The sequence below is a fragment of the Monodelphis domestica genome, chromosome 5 (genome assembly GCF_027887165.1).
Source record: "Monodelphis domestica isolate mMonDom1 chromosome 5, mMonDom1.pri, whole genome shotgun sequence".
Classification (NCBI taxonomy): domain Eukaryota; kingdom Metazoa; phylum Chordata; class Mammalia; order Didelphimorphia; family Didelphidae; genus Monodelphis; species Monodelphis domestica.
The window spans coordinates 240141030-240163426 of record NC_077231.1 but is presented as its reverse complement, the minus strand read 5'-3'; the positions used below and the strand labels follow the sequence as shown (position 1 = coordinate 240163426).

At 36.4% G+C, this 22397-nt stretch overlaps 1 protein-coding gene across 7 annotated transcripts in view; it reads left to right on the top strand.

Moving 5' to 3' along the window:
• The window catches only part of DIP2C (disco interacting protein 2 homolog C), a 634433-nt gene that overhangs the window by 562717 nt on the left and 49319 nt on the right, over positions 1-22397 (top strand). For 5 of the 7 annotated variants that reach the window (XM_007504698.3, XM_007504696.3, XM_007504699.3 and 2 more), the window contains 4 exons: positions 2414-2582; positions 6846-7016; positions 18365-18394; positions 20587-20648. In XM_007504698.3, the coding sequence (XP_007504760.1) occupies positions 2414-2582; positions 6846-7016; positions 18365-18394; positions 20587-20648 (432 nt within the window). The remainder of the gene's footprint in view (positions 1-2413; positions 2583-6845; positions 7017-18364; positions 18395-20586; positions 20649-22397) is intronic. The other 2 variants (XM_007504697.3, XM_007504700.3) reach the window with 1 other exon arrangement.

Genomic DNA, 22397 nt, shown 5'->3' with positions numbered 1-22397 from the left:
ATGTGTCCTTGATCAGAACCTATTTCCATGTTGTTGATGTTTGCACTAGGATGATCATTTAGAGTCTACATCCCCATTCATATCCCGCCCCCCCCATGTAATCAAGCAGTTGTTTTTCTTTGGTGTTTCTACTCCTACAGTTTTTCCTCTGAATGAGGATGGTATTTTTTCTTGTAAATCCCTCTGAGTTGTTCAGGATTGCTGCATTGCCACTAATGGAGAAGTCCATTACATTAGATTGTACCACAGTGTGTCAGTTTCTATGTACAATGTTCTCCTGGTTCTGCTCCTCTCACTCTGCATCACTTCCTGGAGGTCATTCCAGTTTCCATGGAATTCCTCCACTTTATTATTCCTTTGAGCACAATAGTATTCCATCACCAACATATACCACAATTTGTTCAGCCATTCCCCATTTGAAGGGCAGCCCCTCATTTTCCAGTTTTTTTGTGGCAGATATTTATAAAAGTTATGTCATCTTGTTTTATTGAATGACAGAAGAAAGAACATTAGAAATGAGAGTTACTTTTAAGTTTTCCTTTTCCTAATTTCTTAGATTTCAAAATTTGTTTTAAAACTGTGATTTCCTATTTATCGACTTCTCAATTATTTCCCTTTTATACCTCGAATAGAAATAATTTTTTAAAGGGAAGATTCAGTTCAAAATATGTATTCTACCATTAAAATAAAAGCCAGAAAATTTAACTTTGGTTACTTTAACATAGCCTCTCCTCAAATAGTGGCTTGAACTACACCAGAACACTATTTGACTTTTTCCCCATCATTTTCATAGTTAAAGGAGGGAAGGCAATGTAATCAATAAAATCACAGATCTAGACCCTCCATCTATAATATATTAAAAGTACTGATCAATGTTCTGAATGGCATATAAGGACAAATATGGATATTCACTGCTCAGTTTCAAGAAGAGAGAAAAGGACATATATACAAATAATCAATAAAACAAGATGTTGGTGAAAGGGCATTAAATTTGATTCAAATGATGGACCTCAGTTCCAACCTCTACTACTTATTACTCATGTGACACCCTGGCCAGATTATTTCTGTAGTCCTGTGGCAGTATTTAAAGACCAATGGATTGGGATCTAGATCTCAGTTTGAATCCTACAATTCATGACATTTACTTTTAAAATAAGTGAACGAATGAATTATTTTTTGTCAGCCAAAAGCATTCACCCAATACTTCATGAACTGTTTGTTTTTTTTTTTTTGGATGAGATTCTGAAAGCTGAAAGCCTACACTGATCACACTAGGGTAAAAATGGACTTTGCATGGTGACATTTAATAATGGTACATATTGTGGCTGCCTTAGCCAGGTAAGCCTTTATAACTAGAAACTACCTCTTACATAATCATTAGAAAAGGGAAGCATATTCTTCTTGTCTGGGGCAATTGGAAGTAAGATAGTTGACTTGGGATGATTTTGTCATAATAAAAAGAAGCCGTTGATATTGGGACATGACATCGAAGAAATCATAAAAGAAGTACAGTTTGGGCAAATATGGATACTTCATTTGTGTCAACTAATACCTGTTCCTCTCTGTTGGAAATAAAGTAGATAGTTGTCTTTTTAAATATTATCAGTGCCTCCATATTTTTTCCATTTCTCAAAACTTTCTAGAGTGAAAATCTCGGGTTCATTCTTTGACCCTTCTTAGCTAGGCTGTTTGCTGTTGTTCAGGAAAGGAGAGAAAAATCAACCGTTCAAAAGTAGACTTTAAAACTAGTTGACAACTTTCCATTTTCCCAATTTTTTTTTCATTTCCTTGCTAGTACCACAGACACAAGTGCTCTAAATGTGCGAGTTCCACCATCCTTCCTACTCTAATAATGCAGTTAATGCAACAGATTCAGAAGATGCAGCCAAATAGCATACTAGTTTAAATAAAGCTACATCCTGCAATACCTGACCTGCAAATTTTCCAAGGGATTTTAGAAAAATCATCATATATGATTGTCTTACCACCTGTAGGTATGCAAGGCTGAGGCTCTTCTCCTCATTTTATAGATGAGGAAATCAAGACATGTAGTCTGAGTGTTTTTTTTCAAGCTCTCCTAGAGAGTTAGTCATTGATCTAAGATTAGATGCTGGGTATCAAATGATGACATGATCCTTTCAGTTTGGCTTCAGACTATAATCTTTCACTTTATTTTTCTTGCTTTTTCGCAACCTAGCTAATATAGAAGTATATTTTACATGACTTCACATGTGTAAATGGGTTATCAAATTGTTTGCTATCTCAATGGGTGGGGGAGAGACTAAAAAGAGACAGAGTTTGGACCTCAAAATTTAAAAATTAATGTTAAAAATAATATTTTTGACTAAAAGAAAACTATCTATAGAAAATTGACCCTCTCCTGACCAGTAATCTTCTGTTATTTTTTTTTCAGTGTTTATTCAGGACACCAGTCTATTCTGATTCCTCCCTCAGAGCTGGAAACCAATCCTGCCCTGTGGCTTCTTGCTGTGAGTCAGTATAAAGTCCGAGATACTTTCTGTTCCTATTCAGTCATGGAGCTTTGCACCAAGGGACTAGGCTCACAAACAGAATCACTGAAGGTAAGCAATCCCATCTCTTTTTTTCAGTGAGCAGGTCTTTTCATCAGCACCAGAGGATCTTTTCCCTATTTGTATTACTGAATGCCTTTTGACAGAAAACATTTCTAGGCACAATCTCATTGAAAGAGAGAAATTACATTTATGGAAGGTCTTAAAAAATACTTGGTAAAACTCATTGGAAACTTCATAAAATCTAGAATGCCATCGCCTGCTGTTTCTAAATATATTTTCACATGAGATATTTGAAATACTCATCTTAGAGAGAACCACCAGCCTTTAAACTTTTTTTTCTTCCCTCACTATCACTGACAAAGTAGACTTAAAGGCAAGATGGCAGATCTCTAGATTTGTGAGACATTCAAAATTGCAGTTTCATTTCTTCAGTACAATTCTGAAAGGTTGGGGTTTGCCTTTGCTTCATGTGAATGAATGATGCTAAGTATCTTGTACAGAGAACCAGCCTTGAAGCCAAGGAGAACTGTATTCAAGTTTTGCCACTAATGTATGGTGTCCATGGACCCTAGGAAAGTCCCTTAACTACTTTATACTCTAGGCAACTCTAACACTATGAAGTACCAAAAATGTGCTGACTTGAATCAGTATGGAGAGTTTCTTCACCCAAGATTTCCTTGTACCAATGTACTCACAAATCTAGTCCTTCCGTTCAGACTATATAAAAGTTTTGAATGGCATACAATATCAAGAAAGAACACTCATTGCTTATAGTCTAGAAGGAGAGAAGTAGACATATATATAAATGCATTGTATGTATCATGTGAAAGTATATGAGAGATGCAGAATGTTACGAGGTCTCGGGAGTGAGGGCTCATTTCTGGCTGGTAGGATCAAGAAAGATAATGTGGAGGAGATGGTGTATAAAGGAGGAGTACAATTTCATCTGGTAAAGATTCAAAAGAAAAAGAACTATTTTGCCCCTTAAGAATTTATAGAATTTATATCTTGAGTGTGTGTAGATGTCAAGAGACCAATATTTGAGAGTACAAATGATTATTTCTTAAATTTCATTGGGGCTTCATTCAAAGAATTATAGAAGACAATTTGTTCAATTTCCATTTTATCTTTACCGTGAAGTGAGGATACCATTTTTCCTCCATTTAACCCTACTAGCTTTATATTATTATGAAAAATTCAAAAAGCTCCTTGTTTCAAATGTCTACTGTAATTTAAATATGAAGTTTTCCATTATATAAAAATTCTATAATCAAGAGTTTGCACTCCTGAAATCAGCCATTTTGGAGAACTTTTTAAAAACAGAGTGAACTTGCAGAGTCTGAAACACTTGTGTCTGTATGCCCTCCCCACAGCTATTCCTTAAAGCCAAGAATAGTCATGGCATATAGAGATAAAATCCAAAACATCAAATAACTGAACTGAGAAATCATGTCATTTAAGTACCTTTATTTTTAAATATAAGAACTGGCTAGCCCTAACGGGTAAATATAGTATAGCTTAAAGCTCTTCATATGTTACATCTGATTGCTCAACATCTGGCCAGTGTCTAATATTAACAGAAATAACTGATTAACACATATTGTTAAATAAAACAGGAGAGGCAAGAATGCACTTTCCATCAGGTAATGGTGCCATTCATTCTATTGATCTTGAAAATGAAAATATCCTCACAAAGTAGTCCTTTCTGATTTGATACTATGGTTTACACTATGTATTTCTTTGGTTTCATCTAGAAAATCATTTATAATAAAACTGTGTTTCATATAACTATAGAGAATACATTATATATGCGTGTATGTACAAATGATGCAGATTGAATGTGTGTGCCTAGAATGAGAGAATTCTACATATGCACATTCTCAAAAATAATTTTATCAGCCCACTTTCCCCAGAATTATATATGTATTCAGCAAAGAAATTAAATATGGAATTATATAGATGTATATTTTATATAATGCCTATGCATAGATGTGTATTATATGTAACATGTACATCATAAATACTAATCTAATGTGCATGATGATGATATATACACATGTGTATCTGTATATATCTGCATATGTGTGAACATAAAATGTTTTTAGGTCCTAAATCAATTCTGTATTGCAGAAAGCTGTGTTGTATCAATGAGAATCATTATGGTATAGTAGATAAGAGACTTGGCTTGAGACACAGACCTGGGTCCAAATCCTCTTCTGATACATACTAGTTGAGTAACCCTGGGCACATCCCTTAAACTCAGACAACTCTCTAAAACTGTTTCAGCGTTCATCACTCTAGAATTCCTCCCGCAAATCAAATCCAGGTTCATACCAAAGGAAAACTGTACACGTTAACATAAACACACAAACACATGTATGTGTGTATATATATGAATGTATTGAATTATAGCCCATATGTGGTATGATGTATGTGGATGGAGGGAGGAACATGTAATCTTTACTTCCTTCATATTGCTTCTGAGACCATCAGTGTGAATACTCCCTGCACTGACACCCAGTGCAACACTTCCATAGATGATATGGTTGATAACCCAGTGACCAGCCTTCTGGCTATGAGCCTCTTCACACTTAGCTGGTCCCCAACCCATCGGACCACAGGCTTAATCTACACAAGTCTTTGACTTGAGACCTTTCTAATTTGCCAAGAGCTGCCTGAATTTGTACTGAGATGGCTCAGACTTTTAAGAAGCTGCCATCACTTCCATGAGACAGTGAGGCACCAAGCTCAGAACTCAGTAAAGGGAAGTACATTCTCTAGTTTTATAAAAATAGATTTCAGTCAAGTCTGACATGGAGTATAAGAGATGGGCAATCGAAAGCAACAATAGCAGGGGAGATTTACATTGTCAAATATGCCAGAGGGTTTCCTTAGTTACTTCTCAGAGTTGCTGTATAGAAATTGTTCTCCAGACATAAATATGGGAGTTATTGTTATAATAGTTTGCTATGTCTAATGTAGCAATTCAACACAAGGCAGGCAGACATATACACACCTGTTCATATCAATATTATCTTGCCTTCTCCTTTCTTTGCTTCAGCCATCAGTGCATTTGTTAGAAGTGAGAGAAGGCAAAGAACAAGCTGGCTTTATTTGAGAGTGTTCTTCTCTCTTTGTCCCTCATTTCCATACCAGTAGACAACATACTTCAGTGCCTGTGGGTCATTCCTCATTGGGATGCCATCCAACAACTTTGTTTGCCCTCAGCATGAGCTGTGCCAAACATTACCACTGAAAGCATTCTGCTAGGCTTGTTTGAATTCCTCCTCCTTTGATTTCTGGTGCTTTTGTTTACTAGACCTCATCCAATGCAGAAATATTCTACCATAAAACTATAATGTGATTAATCACTGGGAATATATCAGTGGGTCTTTCAAGGGCCCCAAGACATAAAATGCATGATCCATCTTTATGAAGTCATTGGAAATGTCTGGTTTCCTATTTACATCTGGTATGTTGGGATTTTTTGCATTTCTCTCTTGTGCATGCTTCTAGCACACTCATGCTTACAAGGATACAAACACAAACATTTCATCAGACTTCTCACCCTGCTTTTTTGCCAGCCTTTTATTGCCTTCTAAGAAGCATTCATTTTTTTCTACCTCCTCTGCTTCATTTGTTGTCCTAGTGACCTTGCAGCTATTCAGCAAAAGTGTTGTTGGTGTTACTACTTCAGAGAGGCAGCCCAGGATGGTAGACAGAGGACTGGACTTGGAGTCAGGGAGAATTGCATTCAGGTCTTGTCTCTTGACACTTACTGGCTGTGTGACTATGGACAAGTCACTTAACCTTTCTGAGCCTGGTCTGCTTTGATGGAGTGGGTCACCACATCAATGATATGCCAGATTTTATATCATCTTTTCAGTTCTGAATGTCGCTATAGAGGTTTTAATAGGTAGTTAGTTCAGTGCTAAAGCAACTCGTGAGCACATTTAGCTGATGACAAACACACCTTATTCCTCCCCCCCCCCAAATGGTAAATCTGATCATCTTCATGAATGAATTTGGCTTATGAAAAACAGAACACTGAGGAAAGCATTCCCTGGTTAAGAACTGATAACATGATATATCTTTTGTTTACAATATTCTGACATAACCACTATTTCTATAGTTTAGAATTAAAACATTTTTCTTGATGTTAAAAAAAGAAAGACTTGATGACCACATGCCATTGGGTCTTTGCTATCTACATCTTTTTATCATTGCAAAATAATAGGATTCCTGGTTTAGCATGGAGATGCACAAATGTGAGATTGATTTACCAATCAGTGTCATTATCATTATTCCCAGGCAAGAGGACTGGACTTGTCCCGGGTACGGACCTGTGTGGTGGTGGCAGAAGAACGCCCTCGAATAGCCCTCACACAATCATTTTCAAAATTATTTAAAGATCTGGGTCTCCATCCAAGAGCTGTTAGCACATCATTTGGCTGTAGAGTGAACCTGGCAATCTGTTTACAGGTGAGTTTCATTGATGTCATGAGATGCTGGAATCAAGGCTTTGACAAGTGGATGTGAAGCACACAGCACAAATTGGAAGTTTTGCCCTTTTTTTTTTCATCTGATGCCTAGTTAGGGTTTTGTCATCTTTTCAGCAAATGCATGTGGTGGGTACATAGGTGTTGATTTTATTACTTTTTTCTTACATTTTCCCATTTGTCAGTAACCATTATTCATAACAGATATTCTTAGCACTTACCCAATCCCCAAATCTTTTAACTTTAGTAACAAGCATGGCAGTTTGTCACAACTTCTGCTGTCTGTTTTCTAAAGATTAGACATTTGAAATAATGTATTCATACATCCTGTATCCCTGTCTCTTTAAGTGCTTGGTCTGATGTAAGTAGGCAAATAATTGCTGTTTGAAGAACTAAGTTACTTAAAGCAGGTTCAAATATCTCCTGTTGTATTGACAGCCCTTAAAGCACAACCTCAACTTCATTTCCTTGCCTTAGTTGTTAAGAAAGACAGATGCCTGAGATAACCACTTATTAGCCTTTCAAATCTTCCAAACAAAATCTGATTTATTTTTTTCCTTCTCTGTCATTAGTGCCCCTTCCAACCATATTTATAATCTCTGCCTTTTCTTAAGCACTTATTTTGTAAAAGGAAATACCTCAGCCCATGGAAAAGCTCAAACTTCCCAGAGATAAAACTAATTTTTTTTAGAAGAAAGTAAAAATGTTTCATCTTCCCCCAAGGTCTTTTACAACTAAATCCCTTGAACTTGTCTTTAAGGTATAGAGCTATCATTCTTTCTTTGGCATTCGAAGCAGAAAAGACAAATGTTGACTTGTATCTCTCATTCATTAATGAAACTCTCTCCTATGTCTCTATAAGTTTCACTCCCTTCCCCCCTCCCTGCCAGGAAATGGGTGGATTTGTTTTCCTTATTTATGCCTTCTTGTTAACAAACGAAAATGGATTTTTTATTGTTATTATTAGAAGAAAACAGAAAAAAGGCTGAAGAAAATGTAAACAAATAGAACAGCTTCAAACATTAAATATAAAAATTTTAAATACATTAAAAAAAAACCAAGATGTACATAACAGATTCAGACTGTTCTACTCCCACATGTGGAAGGTTTGTTTGGTTTTTTTCCTTTTCTTCCTCTCCTTTTCTTTTGGTGTTTGTCAAGTTCAGAATTTTTTTTTAATTATTTTTTTTAAAAAAGAACTGCCCAGAGGAATCTTGCAAGTCTTATTCCTAGTTCTACTTTCATCTTGTCTCTCACCTCCTACCAGTTATTTGCCCCATTTCTATTTTCTTTCTCTTCTCCTATCTCCAAGCAGTGTTCTAACACTGCTTTTATGTCAGCCAACACTCTTATGGCCCTTCTCATAAAGATTTTGCCCTTCTTGCACCTTCATCATTCTGTCTCAGCCTCAAATTCAGCAACTTCCCCCAAACAGCAATAACACCTCCCTCCCCTAGAGAATAACTGGTACTCCTCAAGTGAGACTATAATGAGAAAACATTAGATGGTCACTTGGCAACAGAAATGTATTTATTCTATTTCTTTCTCAGCTGCTACTTTGAAATGCTATAGGAAGCCCTTTCACAAAAGGAAAACAAAACAGATTGCACCAGATAACCGTAACATTTAGCACTTGTCATCTTTGACATGATTTGTAGACATTAACAAATTAATGTCACAAAGCACTCTTGTGAGGTAGGAAATGATCGATTTTATACTTAAATTCCAAATGGAAGAAACTAAATTGTAGAAAGAATAATTTAAATAGTTTAAATTTGGAGGTAAATATTAGCTTTCTAAAAATATTCATTGAGTATGCATGATTCCCAAGAATTTAGGACTAGAATCTTTTAAAAAGCAAGTTCCTTCAAGTATAAAAAGTGTCTGATACAAGAAAAAAAATACATCTTTTCAGAAACATAGTTGTCATGTAGAGAGAGGTAAACCTACATACTATATTTCCTTTAAAATGAAGTTATAATATGAACTGCTACATCAGATAAGGAAATAACATAATTCACTGTTCTTCTTGGAATTGTCCCTAATTGCATTTTTTTTAATCTTAGAATCGATACTATGTATTGGTTGTAAGGTAGAAGAGTGATAAGGGCTAGCCAATAGGGGCTAAGTAACTTGCCTAGAATCACAGAGTTAGAAAGTATCTGAGTCCAGATTTGAACCCAGAACCTCCCATCTCCAGGCCTGACTCTTATTTCACTGATCCACCCAGCTGCACCCCAATCATTGCTTTTAAGATTTTTCTTAGAATAATAGTGACCTGAACCTCTTTTTTTTAAAGTATGAGAGGAAACCCATGCTTTCAGTTTCCCTTTATAACTTAAGTGGACCTTATGTGTAGACTGCTTTAACTCATATATTCCCAATACTCACCAAGAGACAGCACCAAATGGTGAGTTTGCTTTAATCTGATTGTCTCAAGAGCTTTCTGAGAAAAAAAGAAAGGCTGCTTCTTATATTTATTTCCCTGACCTCTGTTCATTATTACATCTGAACAAGTCATACATGAGCTAGGCACTCTGTGGAAAAAGGAATTCAGTTTCCCTGTGCCTTTGCTTCTTGGACTTCTCCATTTTTCCTGGCTTTCCTATCAAAAGGAATAGTTTTCAGATTTTTCACTATCATGAAAGGAGTGAATACAAAAGTGACCAAAGGACCTTTCTACTTTTCTTAAAAATCAAACTTGTGGGTAGGAGGGAAAAATTAGTCACTTCTTTCTTGAGCCTGTGTGTAGCACTGTCTGCATAATCAAAAATTTCAAGAGCCCAGCTTGCAAGTACAAGGTCAGGTTGAACAAGGTAGAATACATAAAGAACATTCATTCAATTAGATGAGGTCCCGTAACTGAACAAATAGCTGTCAGATCACAAGGCAGAACAAAGACTAAATCCCTGCCTAAGAAAGCTCTATGTTTCAGATGATGTGAGAAATGGCAAATTTCTTAAGGAGCTCTAACATTCTGCAGCATTGAAAGGTAACTTCATTGCTTCTCCTTGGACTTATTACTCCAAGCCAGAATGTCCAAAAAGTAATTTTTTTTAAAAAGCTTTTAAACTTGTATGCTTTAGCACAAGGAATCAGACTTTCTCTTCTGGTAATTGAATCCCTTTTAGAAAGGCTTGTGTTTGGTTTCTGTGTGAGCTATACATTAATAAGTTTGGAAATACTAATTGAATGAAAAGAGCTCTGTCTTAAAGGTAGATCTTCTTTTGAATTGTGACTTGAACATTCACTAACTATGTAATTTAAAATAAATCTCTTAACTTCTCCAAACCACCAAAGAGAAAACTCTTTGATAAAATGCAGATAATAATCCTGGTGTTACCTACATAAGCTGATGTATAACAAAGTACTTCATCAGTGTGAAGCACCATCTAAGAGTAAGCTAGTAATATGATGGAGAAGTATACTCATTCTTTGGTTCACCATTGCTGTCCCCTATAGAGTTTAGGTTTAAGATTGAATCAGTTAGTGATGGAATACTCGAGTATCAATAATTCTAGATTATTCAACTCTTTTGAGTGTGATATTATTAAATACTTTGCCTCTCTAGTGACAAGCTGATTAAGAAAAATCTAATTTCTGTGATGCTGCTGAGACAATAATTCAATCTGAAAATCCAAGGGGTAGTTGTTGGCTCTCCAATCATGGCAAGACAGGAATTATCCACTGTGTGCATTATGACACTGATGCTTAGAGTTCATAAGTCATTTTTTTTTACAAAGGAATGACCTTCTTAAATGAAAACTAGATTACTTTGATTTTTTGTATGAACTTCTAAGATTGTTGACAGTTTTCAAAGAAAAGGGTTCTAGATGTAGGAGCCATTTGTTATTTTCAGGAAATGTCATTTCCCAGAATATCTAGCTGCACAAATGACTTTTAATATAAAACACTTGTAATTTGTTGAATTTAGTGTCAAAGAGAACATTAAAAAGATCACATCCTGACTTCTGTGTTTAATTAGCCTTAACATAAATTTCTCTTGGTGCCGTTAAAAAATGTCACTTGTTTATTAACCTCTGTTGGAAAGGATATTGCCTGAAGCCACAATTACTCTCTTGAAAAAAATTAAGATGAAGAGTTTTTGCTTGTACTAGGTTTGAAATTGTGTTTTTCTCATAAAAATCTTAGTATCTTTCTCCATAGGATTCATGAGGAAGAAAGACCAAATCTTTTCCCCTTTAAAAAAGCAGATCAAAATTAGTTTTTTTGGGGGGGGATGTGGGAGGAGGGTTGAAGTGTACTTGGGCTACTAACAATGAAACCTTTTGATCTTTGCTCTTTTACAGATGATAAAGGTCTGTCTTGAAAGGGAAGCTATATTTACAATTAGCAGGCTTTTCAATGCTCAGTGAAATCAATAGTCATGAGAACTTTAAGTTCACAGAATGTCATAACTGAAAATCATTCAGGTGGCTTCTAGTTGAACTTTCACCCAAAGAAGAATATAATCTCTCTAACAATGGAGTCACCCAGGGATCCCATTACCTCCTAAGTCAGTGCTTTCCATTTTTAAACCGCTCTAGATGTACATGTATATGCATAGATGTATATATGTGTATGTGTTTATATAATTTATGGTTTTCAATAATAAAAACTATGCCTTCTAAAAAATACACATACACACCCATATATGTATATAAAAATGATCTGAAAATCTTCCTCCTCAAACTGCCATTGGTCCTAGTTCTGCTCTCTAGGACAACATTTCTAAAAGCCTTAGTCCCTCCTCCCTCATGATATCTTTTCAAATTCTTAAAGGCCACTGCCATATTTCTCTGAATTTTTTTCTTCTCCAGACTAAATACTCACACTTCTTATCACTCTTATGGCATGGTTTTCAGCCCCCTTACTAACCTGATCAGCCTCATCTGGATTCATTTCAGCTTACTGTCATCCTTTTTAAAATGTAGCTCCTCCTAATGAATCCAGTACTCTGGATGCTGACTGACCAGGGCAGGGTACAGTACTCTTTTACTATCCTCTTCTTATTCCTGCATGGGAAACTTCTTTTCGTTTAACCTAAGATTCCATTAACTTTTTTGACCACCATGTCACACTGATGACTCAGTGAGTTTTCTGTCCACTAAACCTCTTTGTCCCAGTCTTCAACTATAAATATCAAATGTGGAACAAGCGAAGCATTAAGCATCATTGATAACACGTACTGACTAGTTCTGTTGCAGATTGACAGCTCAGATATACAGACTAAAATGGGAAGACCAGGAGGTGAAAAATAGAAATACCATACCATTCACACTCATTCCCTTTACCTGCAATTGCCAACCCAAGATATTCGAGTCCGTGAGGGGCCTCAAGTTAACACAACAGGTACCATGGAATTCTCAAAATAAAATTAATTTCACAGTAAAGTCATCATTAACTATAACCCAAATTAGATTCTCCCCTGACCCATACTCTGCTTTTATGAGAAAGAGGCAATTATCAACAAAAGAAACTGACATGAAGGATTTAGCATATTCTAGACAGTTGGTGGGTCCTGGACTTGGACTTTGCTTCATACCCTTGTTAACCTGCATCTATATTTTTAGACAAACTGAATTAAGTCAGAATTAGAACTCTGAGGGTACGAGAATCTCCTCAAAGCAATACACAGGCATTCAGTTTTGTTCAATGACCAAGGCCGGAAAGGGAATAAATATATGGCTATTTTAAAATTGGCAATAGTAAAGAACAAAAACAATAGAAAGGGAAAAGCACTAGTTTTGAAATCAGAGGTTCTGGCTTTGCTATTTACCAAATCTTGGCATTGCCATTCTCCTACCTGTCTGACTTTAAAGTCATTTTATCTTTCTGTGATTTAGTTTATCCATGTGTAAAATGAGGGTTAGATCTAGTGATTTTAAAGGTCCCTTCCAGAACTAAATCCCATGAAACCTAAATATAGAATTTCTACCAAACACTCTATTAATTCATCAAAATATCACATACCAAATATTCAAACTCATGAAAGATTTATTAGAATTTACTTTTTATGTAAGGCTAAATGCATGCCATGTAGCTTTGTTGCATATAAGATGAGAATCATAAAAAGGAGTTTGGAGAATCATTATCCTAATAATAAACATAAATCATATAAGCTTGTAGATGGAAAAGACTTTAGAGATTATATATCCTACTTCTGAATAGAAATCCTCAACTATAATAATAATAATAATAATAACATAAAAGTTTATTTCAAAATGGAAACTTTTGAAGAATCATTGTGCCTCATGATGATTCTATGATCAATTTTTTATTTTTCCCATTTATAATTTAAAATAATGAGGCATAAAGATGAGGGAATTAACCCAGACTCATGCAGTCAGTATGGTATGTGGCAGAGGCAAAATTTGACTTCAGGTCTTCTAACTCCAAATTCAGTTCCATTTTCACTGTAATACATTTTTTAGGGTTCTAAGTTTAAAGAATCAGAGCATCTGGTAAAAATTCTGCTCTTTATCTCATGGAACTGGTGCACTCCTTCATCCTTCGCCTCCCTCAGTGGTCATTAAGGATCCTTTTCTCATTTCTCATCTTCCTTGACCTGTCTGCAACCTTTGTCATTCCTGATCACTTTCTTCTACTGGATTCTCTCAGTTCTAGGATTTGGGCTGTTGTGTCTTAATTCTACTCACATCTGTCTGATGACTCCTTCTGAGTCTTCTTTGCTGGATCTTTGTCTAGATGATGTCCACTACCATAGGTGAAATTCAAGGCTTTGTTCTAGATGTTCTTCTCTTTTCCTTCTCTACTGTCTCCATTGGTGATTTCATTAGCTCCTCATTTTCATCTCTATAAAGGTGATTCCCAGACCTATTTGTACTGACCTAACTTCTCTCCTGAGCTTTAGTCCTACATTATCAGGTACCTCTTGGACATCTCAAATTCAACAGAAATCATTATGTTTCTCCCCAAGCCCTCTATTGATCCCCAAGGCATTTTCAACTCAGACTCATTCAACCTTGGTAACATTTTTAATTCCTTACTGACACTCACAATTCATACATATCCAGAGGCTAAATTTGAGCCAGTTTCAGAAAAAGAATTACCAGTGGAGGATCAGTAAAGGCTTCTTGTAGAACATTGGAGTGAGCTGAATCCTGAAAGAATTAAAAGAAACTAAGAGGAGGAGGTGAAGATTGAGACCATTCCAGGCACAGTGGAACAGCCAGGGAAAAGGTCTAGAGTATGTGTGTGTATGTGTTTATTGCTTGTAGTTATTTATATTTTCTACCCCACTTAGAAAGTGAACTCCTTGAGGGAAGAGACTGAGTTTTATCCCCCTTTTTTGTATTCCCATCATAGTTCCTTTAACATAGTAAGTCATCACTTAATAATGCTTACTGATTGACTAAGGTCATCTTCCCACTTGAATCCAATTAGATTTGGAATAGAAGCCAAGCCATCTTTCTCCTAAGAGAAGCCTCTTTGATTTTGAATTTGCATTAACATAGCAAAGAGAGGTTTTCATAGGATCACAGCCAGTAGAAGAAAATTTCTAACTCCTCTACAATTTTCACCACATGAATCTTTGTTAGAATATTGTGATAGAAGGACCTTTATATAGTATTCATTTCAGGTCTATGGAATATAGTTTACTCTGAGTAGATAACACTAATCATCTCTAAAGAACACTTATATACCCATCAAGTGGTCATCCAGGCATTCAGGGAGAACCCAGTACTTCCTGAGGAACCCCATTCCTTTTTGGATGGTTCTAATAATTAGAACATTGTTCCTCTCCCCCCCGTCCCCCACTCCATTAAGCCTAAATTTTCCTTTCCGTGACTTCTACTCATTTTCTCTTAATTCTATCCTCTGATATTCTGTGATTGTGGTCCAATTCTAGGTGTTGTCCAAATACATTTCATTCCTCTTTCTTATGCCTTACTGGAAAGAGAAGAGTCAGCATGGTATTACAGGAAAAGGCACTGATGGGGAACAAGGGGAACTGAGTCCTAATCTTAGCTCTGTTATTTAGTATCTTTGTAAGCCTAAGTAATTCACATTATTTCTCTGTGTCTTCCATTTTCTATCTTATGAGAAGAGTTTAATGAAAGTCTTTGACTAAATGATCTTCGGAATCTCCTTTGCTGGATCTTTATCCAGGTCATTCCCACTATCCTGGATGTACCTCAAAGCTTTGATCTAGATTCTCTTCTCATTTCCCTTTCTATTATTTCCATTGGTGATTTCATTAGTTCTCAAGAGTTCAATTTTTCATTTCTATAAAGATGTTTCTTAGAGCTTTTTATATAGCCCGCCTACCTTCTCTCTTGAGCTTTAATCCAAATCACCAGCTACCCCTTGAACTTCCCTTCTAGGACTAGATCTCTTAAATCTTAATCTGGGATTGTTAGTAAAGTGGTTTTAAAAGTCTTTGAAAACTATCATCTTTTTAAAAAGGAAAAACAATATGTAATTGGTAATAAATAAACCTAAAAAAATAAAAATAGGTAGAACATTCTCCATCTCATTTTTCTTGTTAGCCCTTCCTCACATTCCACAATCTATAATGATTGGTTTTTATATCTGTGGGTAAATTATCTGTTATGTATAGAATGAAGTTTATCTACATATTAGCCTATTTTTCCTTGCCTTGGGTTCAATTCTCAATTCTGTTATTTACTATTTATGTGGTATATCTTCACTTCTGAATAATCTTCAATTTGAATAGATGCTAATACCATCACTTTAAATCTTCCTGCCACTGCTGACCTCTCTGACAAGTATTTAATGAGCTGAAGACCATAACGACAGGGGGGGAACATCATTATTTAAAGAAACCCTGCAAGTGAGCCTTTACTTTAGTAAAGTAAACAAGGGTTTTGATATCAACCTCCTAATTGAGCTCAAATCGAGTCTCTCAGGTTTTTTAAAAAATTGGACATACTGATTTTTTTTTTATTTCCTTACCTCCCATTCTCTCCATGGGTATAAGTTTTCCCTTTGAGAAGAGAGGTCTTTTTGGGGATCATAGCCAGTGTTAAGAGAGTTCCCAACTCTCCTAAGGCTTTTATCACATGAATTCATATTGAAATGATTTGAAAGAAAAGTCTCTATATTTTACCCAATTCAGGTAGGAAGTTGGTTTTCCACTCACAAATATTTTCCAGAGTGCACCACCCTGGACATTCTGACTCCTCTTGCAGCTGGGTAATTTGTGGAAAGAATTGACCCAGTTCCAACTCCAGCTTGACTTCAGACAATTGTGGACTCTTCGAAGGATGTTATTTAAATAATTATATTCATCTGGAATGCATGATTCCCTCTAAGAATACAAAAGCACACCACACATGCATTCTTTGTTCTTTCTCACTTCAATTTTGCCTCAATTTATAGGGAAGGCAGTGGGTTGGGGGGAGGGGGGAGGGAGGCTGAAAGGGAAGAAAGAGCCAGATCAGAAACCAGAACACCTGGTTTCTTTTCTCAGCCCCTCCACAAACTTGGTGTCTAGGCAAGCCTCTCAGGGCCTCAGTGGTCTATCTGTATGAGTATAAAAGGGCTTGCAATAACTACATCACAAAATTGTCCTGAAGGAAGTTCTTTATAAACTTTAGGTTCTGTTCTTTTTTTAACTTAAACTTTGAGAAGGCAATATGCCTCAGCAGAAAAACTACTGTTGGTTATGAAACTCTAAATTCATTTCCCAATTCCAGCATTCAATAGCTGTGTGGATAGGGTCAAATCACTAAGCTTCTCTGAGTCTCCCCTTGTTTATCTCTAAAATGGGAACAGTAATACTTGTATTGTTATGAAAAAAGCAATTCGTAGACCTTACACACCATTAGAAATGTGACCCTTATAATGAAGGTTAAAGAAGTTAAGGGCCAGAAGAGTTATGACTTATGAGATTATAGACTTAAGCCTAGAAGAGTTCTCAGAGGTGATGTAGTCCAAGGGTCAATGGAAATTATATGACTTATCCAAGATCACACTCATAATTGATATCAAAGTTGGGGCTTGAAGTAATTTCTAAAGCCAGAGCTTTTTCCACTGTCCTAATATGTGATACATCCAAAGAACAGATCCTAATTCTTCTAAAATTTAGTGCAATGTTCCTTCATCTAGACAGTGCTCATGTCAGAATTTGGAAAGAGTTAGGGGAAGTTACAGGTAAACAGGAAACTTCATTCCAGTTCTACATGCTATTAAATTAGGTACCAGAGTGAGCCATTCAAAAATTCCAGCTTGAAATAGCTTACGGGCCCCTTGTTAGTTTTAATCATAATGGATTTATATCAGAGGGATTAGAATTCAACTATCTCAAAAGCAATACAGATTCACTTACATGTTTCATCTTCTTTTGGGAGGGAGTGAAAATGTAGCAATAGTTCTTCTGGTATCTTGTGAACAGATGCTATCTGGGTCACCTTTTCCAGGTTGTTCCATCATGAATTTAATGTCAGCTTTTTGGCAGGTGCAAATCTGATCTTACTTCTAAATGTGAGCAACTACTGGGTCATGAGGATATGAGGGAAGGATATGAGTCAAGCTGCATTGAGGGAATATTTTTGAGGGGAGCACATGTCTGATGGTGCCAAGCAGTGGTTGAGCATGAAGAGAAAGGATGTACAGATGATCCTTTCAAGAGGAGGTAGCCTCTGCTAAAAGAAATAGCATAAAGAAAACTTGTTTTGATTTCACAAACAAATCTATCAAGACTAGAATATGTGCTGCTCCTTAAGTTTTCTCTGTATTGGTTTTGGGATCTTGTTGAGCAGTATTATTAAGTTAATGTAGTATGTGTAGGTATGTTGCTTTAGGGACAAAAGACCATCACTAAAATCCTTTGGTGTAACAAATTTGGATTGCCATTTCAGCTAATTAAGGGATTAAATACCTGGGCCAATAAAATTCAAACCCCATTTCTTTTGGGAAAAACAATCCAAGAAAAGCTTCCTAAAATGAAACCATCTACTAACATTATCTATATGTCTTTAAAACCATTTAACTATCCATGGTTATTTGTTTATTACCATCTCTTCTGTTGCTCTATCACTAAGATGTTGACATCTCATTTTAATTTTTTTAAACCTTTAATGGTACAGTGGTTCATTTTAAGCATTTCTGTATTTGACATTATTTTTGTTCTTTTTTTTTATTCTGTTCTCTGCTTGTTGCATTTTCCTCCTTCCCTTCCCACTTTTACTTCTCATTTTAATTGTTTGGCTGTGTGGGGGATTTTGTATGTTTTTTGTTTTGTTGGTTTTATCTTTGGTTCGTGGTCTGTCTTGTTTCTTTTGGGGGGTCTTGTGTTCTCTTCTTTCCTTCTCTCCTCTTGTCCTTGCTGTCCTGCTGCTATAGCCTCACAGGCTGGGGAAGCTGGCTGACCAGGTAGGGGATTTTCCTGTTCCCTCAATAGCAATACCTACCTTATCAGCTTCCAACAGTGGGACAGACTAGAAGTTGAGTCTGGAGATTGAGGGCTTTAAAGACCCTTTGGTGCAACAGTGCAGATGGCCCAGGGCAATTTAATCTGCTAAAACCTCATGAAACATTTCACCTTTGTGAGAAATGCTCCACTTCCATTGAACATAACCAATGGTGTGTGTTAATCTCATCTTCCATCATTTTCATTGTTAGTCCCTTTTTATATTTGTTTTCAAAATTGGCTGAGTCCTAGAAAATCTGTCAACAGAAATATCTTTTCTTCCCATTTTCATTCTACAATCAATAAAGCATGTTGCATTACTTGAAACATCTAACTAGCTCTCCACTCAGCACTAGTCTGTTACACAGCTGAGTCTACTTAGTAGATTTGCCACAGACGTCTGGCCAGTTAGGCTGCTCCTTGTATTGTATATTAATGTAATCTTCGTACTAGAGGCTAACCTGCATGTGCTGCTCCTTAGGTCTTTCTCTGTCTTGGCGTTGGGATCTTGATGAGAAGTATTTGTTTTGTAAATAGTATAGAGTTAATGGATCAAGAATAAAATTAATTTACTCACCTACCTTTGCTATAGACTTAGGTTTTCCCCCAGAGAGGGAGCATAGTTCTACAACTAAAATGCCAGCTGACATTGCTTGTAGTCAGAAAATTGCTATTGAATCAGACTCAAAGAATTGTTGACCTCGGGGGTCACACAGTAACCATCAAATACAGTATAAATCCAATCTATGTTATATCAGATAAGTAGTCATCCTTCCTTCCCTTGAAGAGCTCCCCTGATGGGAAACTTGCTCCCCACTTAGGCATTCTGTTCCATTTACTATCAAGCTGATACATTGGCCTTTAATTCCTACCCATCTGGTCCTTGTTGTGCTTTGTAAGGACAAACAGAAAAAGTCAAACTCCTCTTCCACATGCTAGCCTTTCACATCCTTGAAGACAAGTATTCTCCCCATCCCCAGGTGTTCTTTAATTTAAACAGCCCCACTTTTTAAACCATGTTCATAAGGCATAGTTTCATAACCCCTCACCATCACCACAATTCTTCAGTGGATTCCATGTTTTTCCACACCAAACAACAAAGATTACCCTACCAAGGGTCTGTGTGAACCCTGGGCTTGTCATGCTGTTACTGAATGGAATTGTTCTCTCATGCTTTATCTTTCTCCTTAGTGCGGCTCTTGGAGGGATTTATGGAGCCAAGGCAAAATGTTAGAGGGGACAGGATTTAGCCAAGATCTCTTTCTTGTCAGAGAGCAAAAAAAAAAATGGCAAGGATTTAATGTTGGACATTCAGATAATAACAATGAAAGAACAAAGCGTTCCATCTCAGAGCCAGTGAGGACTCATTCCTGGACACCAGCACTAGTCAGTTAGCTAGAAACAAACTCCCATTTAGATACCATAATGTCCCATTTGCCAGAATTGGGCAGGTGTAGACAACCTCTTCCTGTCTCAGAAAGGCTTGGGAAAACAACTTCCAAAGTAGCAGCAGGAATATCGGATCATAGAGTTGTAGAAAGCTTCAAAGGAACAAAATAATTTCTTTTTACATCTTCCTCCTTAATCCATGTCAGTTCATGCCATGTGTTCTGCATTAATATCTTGAGCTCTAAACACACACCTTTTTTTTTTTGGTGCATGCAGTGAGAATTTCTCAGCAAATCATGCTTCATATTCTTGACAGCCTGCTTCTACCACCCAAATGTTTTCTTAAACAGTCCCAGCTTTCTTTTATTTGGTAAAACATTTGGCATGCCTCTTCTGGTATATTAGTTCCATTAGCTATAACTGTGTTTGAATTGTTTAAAGCCTTCTGAATATCCACATTTGTTTGATCAATTTCTTTTGAGTCCAATCTCTTTTGAAGTTCAGATCATCAGTCTCAAAGGGTAACAGGTACCTCTGGGTAGGTATGGTTTTATGCATTTTTTTTTCTAATTAGAGATTGCATCTTGGAGTAAGTGGGTCTCTACAAAAAATCCACATAATTCATAGTCACGTTACATGCTTTTATTTTATTGGCTCACTTACTCCATAAGTAAAATATGGAGTATGAAGAACAAGTGCTCCATAGTCAGGGATGCAGTTTTTCCATTCACAACCCCAATTAACTAAAACATATCCTTGTTTACAGGGAACATCTGGACCTGATCCAACCACTGTATATGTTGATATGAGGGCCCTAAGACATGACAGGTATGACTACATCCTGTTCTTGTTGCTTTCCTAGAATTCCGGTACCCAAACCAACAGGGGGCAAAAAAAGAGGTTGAAGCTATCAATGTTGACCAGTTCAAAGGAGGATAGGTATCTAAATAAGACAGAAGGGTAGATGGAAGCTGGGGTTTCATGGACAGGAAGCAGAAAGCTGGTTCTTTTAAGCACTGTAAATCTCCACCACATTTTTAGCTTTGGAGTTAACATGCCCAGTGGGATAATAAACCTCTTGAAAAATGGCACATGCTGTACAGATGTACTGCAAATGCTCCTGCATAATAACCAGGAGTGATTAAAGCTGCTGAATTGAACAATCTCACCTTATAATTGTCACTGTGATCTTGATCTGGGCTATTTAAAATAACCACTATTTTGCACCACTGATGAATATCAAATTTTGTCCTCATCTCTCTATCCCGCCCCCCCCAAAGAGTATCTTTTAAGTATATACTGGGCTGCCGTAGCTAGGTGGCTTTTTCTAATCACTCCTAGGAGAAGGATTTAGGAAGTAAATTACCAGGTTATAACTAGAAGAAGAACCACATATAGTTTTTGTTTTATTTTTATTTTTTTTATCAGTGCTGCAATGAAAGGTCTTGGGAGAAAAAGGAAGGAATAAGGAGAGCACAGAGTCAACTAGTGGGGCCATGAATAGAGTTCTGGGCCAAGATCTGACTTCACATCCAGCATCAGACACTAGTTGTATGATCCTGGCATGACATGACTTTTATTTGCCTCTGTTTCCTCAACTGTAAAATGGGGATAATAATAGCACCTAACTCTCTTTGTTGAACTAATATTTGTAAAAGTGCTTAGCATTGTGCCAGTCACTGTAATAGGCACTATATAAATGTTTATCCCCTTACTTTCCTTTTTTTTTTAACCCTTTCCATCTTAGAATCAGTACTATGTTATGTATTGGTCCTAAGGCAGAAGAGTGGTAAGGGATAGGCAATGGAGGATAAGTGACTTTCCTAGGGTCACACAGCCAGGAGGTTTCTGAGCTCATAGTTGAACCCAAGACCTCCCATCTCTAGGCCTGGCTCTCAATTCATTGAACCACTTAGCTGCCTCTTCTTCTATTCCTTTTTTTTTAACTGAAAATTTTTACTTAATTCATTAATTTAGAATATTTTCCCATGGTTATATGATTCATACTGGGTTTTACATGTGTTGTTGATCTCCTTCTATTCCTTTTTAAAGGAACCTCTGTTATAAAGAATAGATTAGTAAATTATTTTATGGGAAAAAGTGGTTCTTACCATTTTCATTAAACATTTTGGAATCTTTCTTGTTTATTATGTAGTACTGAAAATGATTATCTATTGTTCCTACTATCTGATTTTTAGTAGAAACATTTCCTAATAAGTGCCTGATTTAGTGCAGAGTCTATAAAAGATGTCACCAGAGTTCTTTGGTATTTCAGGCATAGAGAGAATTTTGTAGAGGAAAGGGAATTTACAAATCATCTAGTCTGTCTGCCTCAGCTTATGGGCAAAGAAACTAAAGCCAAAAGGATTTGTGACTTGCCCTAGGTACATCAACATTCTTTTTGATCCAGCATTCTTTCTTCTGTAACCCAATACCTCAATTCTAAATTATCCACAATAACAAAAGGGTTGCAAGGATGGAGCATCCCAGGCAACAGATAATCCAAACATCTCCCATTTGACTTGGAAATGTGGTTGTGTGTTCATATGTGGTTTTTTCCTCCCAGAATTCTAACCT